Genomic DNA, 11866 nt, shown 5'->3' with positions numbered 1-11866 from the left:
AGAAAGAAAGAAAGAAAGAAAGAAAGAAAGAAAGAAAGAAAGAAAGAAAGAAAGAAAGAAAGAAAGAAAGAAAGAAAGAAAGAAAGAAAGAAAGAGAAAGAAAGAAAGAAAGGAAGGGAAAGAAAGATCCCCAAGACTTAGCACTTGGCATCCACCTCTTTCCACTGCCTGAGGTCTCTCCTTCCTGACTCTCTTCTCTCATGTTCTCTGCTCTCATGGTTTCAGTGCTCATGAGAACTGGCTGATTTCAATGTGTAATTCCAGGTCTGCACTCTCTCCTGAGTTCCAGCTTCTCCTTTCTGATGTCTCACTTGCTGGCTCTAATATAAGCAACCATGGTGCAAGTCACTGGGTTCGGGAGTTTGACAAACGTGAGTGTGAGGCTGGGTTCTGCCATTTACAAGTTTTGTGACCTTGGTCAATTGTCTTCCTTCCTGAAAATCTCCGTTTACTTATATATAATAGATCATTTATAAAACCTACCTGCTAGTCTCCATTAAATAATGTGATCGATACAAAGCATTTGAAATAATGCCTGTTACATAGAAAACCCTCAACACATGTTAGATGATTATTAATATTAACCTCCAACTAAATATGCCCCAAATCTTTTGACATTTCACACACATATATAAAATAACTTTGTCTCTATAATTTCTAGAAATGTTTTACTGCCACCATCATTTTCAAGACACTAGATTTTAGTTTTTTTTATTATTTTGTCTCACTTGTTTCCATCATCTGAGTGATCCTACATTTCCATTGTAATTTTTAAGTAACAATAATTTTAAGCTGTGTATGTTGCTGCCTAGTTGAAGGGTTACTCTTCAGCCTCCTTCACCAGTAGGTATGGATTGTGGCCAATGAGAAGTAGTCAAAAGCAAGTTTCTTTAAAATGATGTGACATGCCCTTCTTTATCTCATCCTCCATCCTGCTGTCTGGAATTTGGATGTGATGGTTGGATCTCTAGCAACTATCTTAGATCCTGATGATAAGGGCTTCACTCTAAAGTAGACAGAATCATGAATAAATTGACAGGAAGAGATCTCAAACAAGATCAAAACTAAATTTCTGAATTTTTTTTTAATCTGAGAGAAGAAAACATCTATTTTGGGGTTTTCTCTCTTTTGCACAGCCAGATCTAATCCTAAGTAAATTAACAATTCAATTTCTAACTCTTCCCTAACACGTAGCCTTCTTGGTTGCCAGGCCAACTTTCTCACAGTCTCACTACTTGCTTTGGCTCAGTTGCTTCATTTGCCTATCCTTGCTGTCTTCTAAACCTCCAATATCTTAGGGCAAGAGTTCATATCTACCAGGAGTTATCTCCGATTTTTTAAGTACTCAGCTCTCTCCCTGTCATCTGAATACGTCATAGCACTTACATTCTGTCCCACAGCATCAATGACCACAGAGAATAGTCCTGTCTCTTGAATTATTTGCAAAATCATTAATAACTGGGTGTTGCAGGTTGGATTCTCTGGAGACAGATGCAGAGACAAAGTTAGCGGTGCCAGATATTTTTGAGAGAGGAACTGGCAGGAAGTAAGAGAAAGAGGCAAGACTGGCAGAGGGAGAAGTTGAGTGGTGATGCAGACCCAACAAAACCTGGGCTAATTGCGTAAGGAGCACAGGAGCTCCCTAACTCTTGGTATTAGGAAGTGCTGTCCATAAGCGCTTCCCATATCCAGCCAAAGTGGCCAAGGCTTCACCCACTGCAGGCTTCCCTGAGAAGGTAACCTCAGTGAAGAGCCTCTCTGCAGATAAGTTTGACCCTAAAGGAGGTGACAGTCGGAGGCTACCTGCCAACCACACCTTCCACAACTCAACAGCAAGACATTTCTCAAAAGGGAATCTGGGCACCACATCTCTGTCTCTACTATACTATGTCAGCATTCTATACTTCTCTCCAAAGTACCAATTTTAATAATAAACCTATAGTAAGGATTCGATAAATAGTTACAGAACTCTTCAATTAAATGTATTTCATGCTTAGTATAAGAAATATAACCTATACAAAGTTCAGGAGATAAATTTTCCTGTGCCCAAAAAAAGGTATTAAAAAGTTCCAAGTATCGGGGACTGCAGGCATGCACCACCACACCTGACCAAAAAAAAATTTTTAAATTCCTTTGTAAGAACAAATCTTTTCAAAACATTTCCCTTTTGATTCCTGGAATTGATATGTACTTTGCATAAGATACAAGTTTTTTCTTGTGCAGAACATGCCTTTTTTACTTAACTTCATATATCCCCTACCTGCTAGATGCTACTAGGGCCTCCAGACACACTCCATCTGAAGTACCAGCAAGGGGGAGGGACATGCCCATTTGACTTGCTTATTATGAGGAACACCGTGCTCCCGGGGAAAATCTTCTAAGGAAGAAAACTGGCTATTCATCTTTAGATCACGAAAGTAAATTCATGAACAAACAAAATTCATGAATTCAAACTCAGAACAGAGATTCTGACTCTGCAAACTCTGTTTAAGCTTCCACTGTTGTTTTCTCTCTTTTCTCATAAGCTCTTTCACGCAAACCTCATTTGGGGATCTCTACAGATCTCATAAATAATTTCTCTCTCCCCTTTGTTGAGAGGCCAATAGAAAATGTCATTAGAAAGCAGAAAATTAGCCGGGTATGGTGGCTTACGCCTATAATCCCAACACTTTGGGAGGCCAAGGTGGGTGGATCAAGTGGTCAGGAGTTCGAGACCAGCCTGGCCAACACGGTGAAACCCCATCTCTACTAAAAATACAAAAATTAGCCAGGCATGTTGACAGGTGCCTGTAACCCCCAGCTACTCAGGAGGCTGTGGTAGGATAATCACTTGAACCCGTGAGGCAGAGGTTGCAGTGAGCCAAGATTGCACCACTGCACTCTAGCCTGGGCAACAGAGAGAGACCCCATCTCAAAAAAAAAAAAAGAAAAGAAAAGAAAAGAAAAAGCAGACACTTTTCCTGTTTCATGTATCCTTCTTTTTCACCCCTATCACTCTATCCATCCCCAACTATATTCTAGTTACAGCAGGATTTAGAAAGGGATGGGGGAGGGAAAGGAAAACCCAGAATTGAAATGAGGTCCTAACTCTCATCATCAGTAAACAGGACAGCAACAGGGGGGAAAAAGCACCAAAGATAAACAATAGTTATTATTATTTTAAAGATAGTGAACACAAATAAAATGTCAGTCTGAGGATTAGCTGAGACCCACCTTCCTCTCACTTTGTCCTGACTCTTTCTGAGTAGAGGGGGCAAAGTCTGTCTTCCCCATGATGTATCTGAGTTGTGACCAATATGTTTACTTTAGCTTCGAGATAAGCAAGATGAAGTAATCACAAGGTGAGTTCGCTTTGTGCGGCTGCCTGCTGCAAGTCTTCTATATCTCTGTCTGCCCACTGCTTCCCAAAATATATCTCTATGGTAATTTAGCCCCTTTAAGAATCACTCCCATCTGTTCTCTGCTACGAAGATAGCTACTTCAAGAGATGGCTATCTTTGCTGGTTGGCTATGGAGCTTGGTGGTGATGATGGCTGACACACAATCTACAGAAAAGTCACCCAATGTAGTTCATTTGTAATTCATCACTTGAGTGTTTTTGAAATGTTTGTGTTGGGAGGTTGTTTTCTTCATCTCCCTGAGCCAGAAGGCCTTGTCAGAAAGTCAAACTTCAAAAGTGACAAACTGCTCTGATCATATAAGGGTGGTTTAGTTGCTAGGGAAACCACTTTAAAGAGAGAAACAGATCCTATTTGTGGATTTAAAACTGAGAGAAGAAACAGATGCTAAGTTTCTGAGTGAGTCTAATTCACTTTAAGACACGTTTAGGGTCTGTGGGTAGGCACAATGAGAGTTATATTTTTTAAGCCATAGACATAGCAAATTCTCCAAAATATAGGAAACCTTAGTGTAGCTCAGAAATTAAAGGTACAAAACAAGAATGTCTTTCTTCTTTTTAGCTTTGTAAATTACAAAGAGAGAGTCAGAAACAAGACAAATACATTTTTCCAGGACATTTGTGGGATCCAGGAAAACCACCAGGACTCACCATCAAGCCCCACACGAGTAAAACCTTCTGACAGTGCTGATGGTATGATCTCAGGAAGAAACAGAAATCCCTTATGAATACTCCACAAGTATTTGCAAAGGAGCTGTCCAGAATAAAATACCATTATGGAGACTGAGGCTGCTTTATGCATAAACAGACAAGGAGAAGACCTGAGTTTTCTCTCAAAATACGTCTCATACCTGCCAATTCAGCCTCAACACCTAGAGCTTCTTTTTTTCTAAATCTTACAGCAAGTTTCAGATTCTTCCCTGAAAATGAATTTTGATACCAGGGAAAAGAAAAAGCCTAGGAAATATCAGGAGTGGCTTCTAAAATGAGATAAAAGAAGTCAAAGCTGGTAGCCAAATAAATTATTATTGTTGTTGTTGTTAATATTGTCATTATCATTACCATTAACACCATCACAATTCATTATTTCTCTCATCACCAGCGTAATCAAAATAATTCTTATCCTCTTAATTGCCATTACCACTTTAAAATAAAAATAGCTACTCTTCTTTGGATATTTATCATGTGTTGCAAATTGTGCTTTACATTCATTATCAGATAATTCCCAGAAGTTGGCAAATTTTTTATGTAAAAGGTCAGAAAGTAAATATTTCAGCAGAGACGGGGTTTCACCATGTTGGCCAGGCTGGTCTCAAACTCCAGACCTTAGGTGATCTGCCTGCCTCGCCGTCCCAAAGCCCTGGAATTACAGGCATGAGCCACCCACCATGCTCAGCCCGAGTTACTGAATCTTAAAGCTGCACATATTATCTTTGTCACAGCTCTTCAGCTCTGCCCTTGAATGACAAAAGCAGAAAGAAATTGTGCAAAGAAATAGGTGTACCTATATTCCAATTCAGCCTGTAGCCTATTGTGTCACAGGGCCCAGTAGCAGAGGGAATAAGCATGCCTGTGCGCATGCGCAGTAGTAATGGGTGCCGGTTGCTTCCTGATTTCCAACAGCGCAATTTGAAAGTGCTTTCTGGACTAGCCATAAATCATTTGGTAAGCACCAAATGCTAAATGACTTAAATTTGAAATTCCACATGTGTTTTAAAAAGTCCCCTCCTTTTAGCAGCTAATGAGCTTTTTGACCTTAGGCAACACTTGTGTTGCCAGACTCCAGATTTCCCATCTGTAAAACACAGCTGCTAGCCTAGATCCGTGTTTCTCCAACCACAAGTCATGACTATTAGTGAGTCCTGTTTGGCATTTCAAAAAATGAATTAGAAAAATGATGAATAGAATAGAACAAAATCAAATTTAATAGAAAAAATATGAATAAGCACTCCTTCAGAGATTCTGTTTCAGATATATATGAACACACACACACACACACACACACACACACACACACTGTATTTGTGGTTCACAAATTTGAAAGACCCTGGACCAGATGATCTGAGAGCTCTTTGCAGCTTTAAGATTCAATAACTTGGGCTGGGCGCAGTGGCTCGTGCCTGTAATCCCAACACTTTGGGACACCAAGGCAGGTAGATCACCTAAGATACAGAGTTTGAGACCAGCCTGGCCAACATGGTGAAACCCCATTTGCTAAAAATACAAAAATTAGCCAGGCATGGTTGCGCATGCTTGTAATCCCTGCTATTCGGGGAGCTCAGGCAGGAGAATTGCTTGAACCCGGAAGGCAGGGATTGCAGTGAGCCAAGATCATGTCACTGCACCACTCCAGCCTGGGCTACAAGGGCAAAGACTCTGTCTCAAAAGAAAAAAGAAGATTCAATAACTATAACCCATCCTCCCCGCACTCAAACCACTCAAACCACACACTAAAATGATGGAGTCAATGGGACTATAATTCTTATCAGTCCTCTCAGAAACTCAAAGTCTTGCAATTGATGAGAAAATTTAAAACCATTTTAACTGAAATAAACCATTTTAATATTAAAACCATTTAAATATTATTATATTATGAATTCTATTACAATGCTATTAATATCATCATAATAATACCCTTATACCACCATTTACATATTAATTAACACTAGTGATACTTTTGCTATATTGTAGGTCTAATATATCTATATTTAAATATATTTTACTGGGAAAATATTATCAATACAGAAATATGTTCTGCAAAACTCACCTGACTTTTATGGTACTGCTTGCCTGCCTATGAATAAAACAGTAAGATCAAATAAGATGTTAATAGCCTGTCAAACATGGGACCATTATGAAATGATTTATATATCTTGTACCAAGATATATAAAAGGGGCAAAACTTTCTAGTTCTTTCATTTGAGGGATACAGTATATGCTATTCCTAGGCCAATAATTATGATTTGCATTGAAATTCCAATTCACAAATATATAGAATGATCCAGCCAGAAGAACTCAGCCCTTTTGGTTCCATTTAAATCTGGAAGCCCTAGAGGAAACACTACCCATTTGCAGAAATTGTAGTGCCAGTGTGTGTGATAAATTGAATGAAAAGGACAGGAAAGACACTTCAAGCATTCACTTTCTGATATTGAAACCCATCCTATTTTTAATCCTCTCTCTTGGGTATTTAATTCCAGATCCTAGTCAAGTCATGCTGTAAAAAGTAACCAGGTTGACAAATTATCAATGCTTCACTTAGCTGCAATTTCCCTCCTGAAAGCTATCTTCATGAATTGGTATTCAGAAACACACACTTAGTTTAGAGACAATCTTGTTCAGTAGAGAAATGGCTCTGAAAACCAAAGAATGAATAGTAGAAATTATAAAATTAGTTAAATACAAAAAGGTGAGACAGTAAATAAGAATGTTTAAAAGGGCTGAAAGTTTACACGTTCTCAAACAACAAGTCTGAGTATAATTAAAAGAGCTCTATAGGATTTACAAGGATCACGACAATAGATCCTAGGAGCTGTGGCTGAACTCGGGGAGCTGTTCCCAGGCACTGAGGATCAAGTCATTGCTTCCTTTTCACTGCAGTTGGGGGATGGCTAGATTTACTTGGCAGTAATAATGATCATTTTAGGAACTCAGTGATTTTTCTCCCATATGATCTTGAAAACCTACCTTTCCTTCTATCTTATGGGCAAAGCTAATTCAAATTTCCTGGCTATGTTCCTTAAATATAATTTTCTCACTCACCATTTCATCCCATATTCAGTTGCTAAATAATTTCTCTCAGACAATATTAAGTGAAATGCCTATATTGGATGTGCTGATATTCAATAGGAAAAGATGTTATTCAGTTCAAACTTCATTGGATAAGAATTTAAGAGGCCTCAGCTATCAGATGTCTCCCTTAAAATAAATATAGATTTCATAGTATTTAGTTTTCCATATTTAATTAAGTGGCTTAGGAAATTTTAAATCAATTTTGTAATTTTATGAATAGAATGTACTCTCAGAAATAAGATCTCAATGTATAACAACACACGGTAGGAAATATGGGTACAATTTATTTTATGATGGCTCAACTTTCACAATCAAGGGTTTCCTCTACAGAAGTGGTTCTCAATTCTGGGTGATCTCCCCCCAACCCCGCCACACCCAAGGTACATTTGGCAATGTCTGGAGACATTTTTGGTTGTCACACAAAGTGGGAGAGGTGTGCTCCTGGTGCTCCTGGCCGCTAGTGGGTAGAGGCAAGGGATGTTTCTAAATAGCCTACAATTCACAGCACAGTTCCTGGCAACAAAGATATATTTGCCCCAAGGGTCAACATTATTAAGTTTGAGAAACACTGCTCTACAATATTTCTCCCACAAAAACACAAAAAATGATTATAACAATTATACATTTTGGTCTATACAGCTGACTTACTCATTAGCAATGTTACTTTGTCCTCTACATTCATCTCAAGTAAGTGGGATTCCAATTCATGCTAAGCAAAATTACAAATCACTACATGAGTCCATGGTTTGGAACTATAGGATTGCTTATAAATGTTAAAGTTATACATGCCAAAATCCACTGTACTCTGTGTGTGTGTCCCTCTCTCTTTCTCTGTCACACACATAGATACAATGCTTAACACAGAATGTCCTGTACACAGCCAGTGCTCATTAAAATATGAAGGCTGGTTCTTACACCAATATGTGCTGAAATAGAATCAAAATGACTGTATTGAAGTCCATAGGATTAATTTCTGAACGGCCAAAGGAAGTTGTTCTAGATAGAATGTGAAAATAAGTTAAAATGGAAAGCCTAGAATGTCTGTCAAACTTGCTAACTAGTTATGGAGGTAGGAGTATCTTCCTGGGAAAAAATAAGTAATTTCTAAGTTTATTAGACTCTAACAGAGTAGATACCTTTCGCCTAATTAATATGCATAACTTTTACATCTCAAGACATCCTGATAAGATAGCTGATGTACTCTATACAGCTGTCTGAACATTTCTGTTATAAGAGTCATGGTGGGGACATTATCACCCATGGAAAAGTTGAGAGGAAAGCCTAAATCTCACAGCAACAGATTCCCTCTGATGGTTGAGAGGCAGTTTAAGAACTGCTGCTTATGTTCCTTCTGTTAATATCCAACAACATAAGAAATTTTAAATATAAGAAATTGAACAAAACTGATCAAAAGAAACAAAATCAATCAATAAAAACAGATCAATCTGCAACTCATTTTAATCTCACTAAGAATGGCACTTCCAAATTAGAAACAAGATTATTTAAAAGGATTATTATAAAATCAGGTCAGTACGAAAAAGTGAGACAGTAAATAAGAATGTTTAAAAGGGCTGAAAGTTTACACGTTCTCAAACAACAGGTGTGAGTATAATTAAAAGAGCTCTATAAGTGGAGGCCTAGGGTTTAGAGGGATCATGAAAATAGAACCTAGGAGCCATGGCTGGGGGAGAGGTACTCTCAGAAAAGATTAATGGACAAATTGGCTGTGGTGTATGCTGACGACGAGGACCCTAGTGCTGTGAGGAGGCTCCATTCAGGGACTTAAAACAGAGGAGCTAAATCAAGTCCAATTTCATTCAGAGCATTTATTGATGGTCTAATTTTGTTATAGTGCCATACTTTTGAAAATATTCGAGATTGGCAGCAGCTCAGGCTGTACTTTAGAAACATTCTGAAGTAAGTTCAATACAAATTTTAGTTTAAAAAATAGACTCAATACTTGGGCTCAACTCAGGCTTTAGCAAATTCTTCAAGTATATTTGGCATTATGGGATTTTGTTTTGTTTTATTTTTGAGATGGATTCTGATTCTTGTCTCTGAAAGGCTCAAAGGGTCAGGTATAAGCATTCTGTAAGAGGGATAGTCTCAGAGTTAGAGCTATGTCATATGAGCCATCCATCGGATACAGAACAGTCCTGAAACCCAAGTGTTTCAGCCAACCTGTCACTGCTCAAGACCGAAATGTGTATTCGGCCACATTATGCACTCCTTGAAAAGAAAAAGTACAGCTTTGAATCTGGGAGTAAAATTATCCTGTGGCCTTGGGATATAAAACTAATCTGGTAGCATGAAATATCAGGTGGCCCAATATTCAAACTTAACTAAGGTAATTCCCAATGGAATTGATATCCTGAAAACAGGCACTTTAGTCTTGTTGAAATGTCATTACCGTAAAGGGACTTTTCCTTTTTAGTGATTAATGTTATGTAACCCTGCATGGCTACATATGCAGAGAATGTCTGCAAATTTGTATAGGTCTTCTAAATCCTGAATCAATTTATTAATTTAACTAAAACCCACACCAAAAATAAAACAGGTTTCTTTGAAAAGAAAGAGGCTAATGTACTTTGTTATGGAAAAAAAGTATTTAAAAATCCACCAGAATTTTAAGTCTAAATATTTTATTCACCCCTTTTTTTCAGGTTCCACTAGAAACAGTAAAAATTCTTTGCTATAAGCCTCAAAAAATGTTGAATTTGGGGGGGGAAAGGTGGCCTCCAAGGTTTCTGGAGTATGGGCTTATCAATAAAATAATTTGAGCACACACTACTACTATAGAAATGTCTACTAATTTATTTATTCATTGTCATGCACACATACTCCTGGACAAATATATAACATAAAACATACGCCTAAATAGGAATCTAAAAGGCAAAAATAAAAACACAGATTAATAGTTTTTCTCCATGCCCTAATGGATTACCTGGCACAACCACTGAGATTTGCTTACCAATTATGATGTCACTGTAATAGGTATAATAAGCTAGTCAAGCATAGTAGCTGTTTTTATGACTTAAGCTTTTTGAGCTTCATAGGAACTGATAAACAATGGCCACCAAAGTTGAGAAGCCGGTCTGCTCTAGCATCTGAGAGACAGATGTGCTTCGGAATGTTCTTTGACACCACTGTAATTAAAAGAATGGGCTAGAGAGATGTGGGGACGAGGGACATTTATCTTCTATGGTTAAATAATGACAAAGTCTTTGTGGCTGGCCACGCTCTTTGACCTCTTTCAACTCTGGCATCAAGATTGTCTCACCTACTACAGAACCCCAGGGAAAGCAAAGAAGGATAAAATAAATCAATAATTTCACGAATTACTATATTTGTATCCCTTGCCTTATCCACTAGTGCTCCTGCTTAGGTCAGACTCACTTCTTCCTTCCCTGAATGTCAAGCATCTGACTTTTGACATATTCAGGAAGTTTGATGCCTCAGAGACCTAAGCAGAAGTTTCTCTCTTTTCCTTGGGTTATTCTTCAGAAAAGACAAATTATTTTACTTCAATTCTGAAACCACCTTGCATAAACTAAATGTGTGAAGTTTGCAAAACACATAAGCATGAGAATATGCAAATTTCCTTTTGGGAACAATAACTACATTGAAAATGATACCGTGGCCCTTTCTGAAGACTCCAGAAGGAGGCTGCTCAGCTAAGTAAGTTGCGTTAAATCATGAGTAGGTTCAGTCTGCCCAGGTGTTCTCCCTCTGGACACATTCCCCAGGTAGAGCTTTAGGCTCTGCAGAAAGCTTGGTTCCTGCCTGGCAGATGGACCTTCTGGCAAAGAGCAAGAATCTCAAACAGTGGAGGAGTCAAAAAAAAAAAAAAAAGTATCTTTCCCATAAGCATCTTAAAGTATCTTGTGGTTTTTAAAATTTGTGTTAATCAGTTCAGTAAATGGCAGCATCATCCAAGCCAAATCTCCTTTATTTTATTTAGACGAAGTAATGTTCTCACAAATAGTGCGGGTCCAGAGCCTGAATCCTCTTCCTTCTCACCGCCCTTCACACATCTGAGGGCAGTGGCCCCCAGGGGAAGGAGAAGGTGTGTGCGTGAGGACTCACCAAGCTTTCAAAGGTGTCCTGAATTATCGGAAATTTCTTGGTCCCTCTATTAAATTCATTCCTCTTTGCCACTATTTTTAATCCTTGATTTCTGTGGTTTTTCTTACATTTTTTTTCTTTTTATCAAATAACATTTCTTTTTCTGGAAACACTTTCCCTCTATGAGACCATCCACTTCAATTAAGTCATTGAATCATCAGAATGGACTCATTAAGAGATAAAGACAAACAATCTGAACCCCAAGGCTATCTGCTATAAATGTGAAACTTTCACCTCTTCAACAGTTTACATACCTAAGGCAGATTTTGTAACACCTCCTTGCCCTCTACCCTCACAGTCACAGAAGAGGCACAGCAACAGGATGTCATTTTGGCTTCGATGTCATATTAGAATAGACCTCCAGAAACCATTCCCTGCTTCTATATACTTACCATGTTCATTTACTCATCGTTTGTTCAAAAAATCTTGACTGAGCCGGGCGCGGTGGCTCAAGCCTGTAATCCCAGCACTTTGGGAGGCCGAGGCGGGTGGATCACAAGGTCAAGAGATCGAGACCATCCTGGTCAACATGGTGAAACCCCGTCTCTACTA

The 11866-nt window shown here is 38.4% G+C and overlaps 1 protein-coding gene across 8 annotated transcripts in view; it reads right to left on the bottom strand.

Moving 5' to 3' along the window:
• Positions 1–11866, bottom strand: part of LOC108314151 (muscular LMNA interacting protein) — a 269710-nt gene that overhangs the window by 172894 nt on the left and 84950 nt on the right. For 2 of the 8 annotated variants that reach the window (XM_037743612.1, XM_037743611.1), the window contains one exon: positions 6165–6187. The exons of the other annotated variants lie outside the window; for them this stretch is intronic. In XM_037743612.1, the coding sequence (XP_037599540.1) occupies positions 6165–6187 (23 nt within the window). The remainder of the gene's footprint in view (positions 1–6164; positions 6188–11866) is intronic. 8 annotated transcript variants of the gene reach the window in all.

This window comes from Cebus imitator, unplaced genomic scaffold (assembly GCF_001604975.1).
Source record: "Cebus imitator isolate Cc_AM_T3 unplaced genomic scaffold, Cebus_imitator-1.0 Scaffold148, whole genome shotgun sequence".
NCBI classification, from domain to species: domain Eukaryota; kingdom Metazoa; phylum Chordata; class Mammalia; order Primates; family Cebidae; genus Cebus; species Cebus imitator.
Note: the sequence above shows the minus strand (reverse complement) of the source record. Positions and strands in the feature narration are given on the sequence as shown.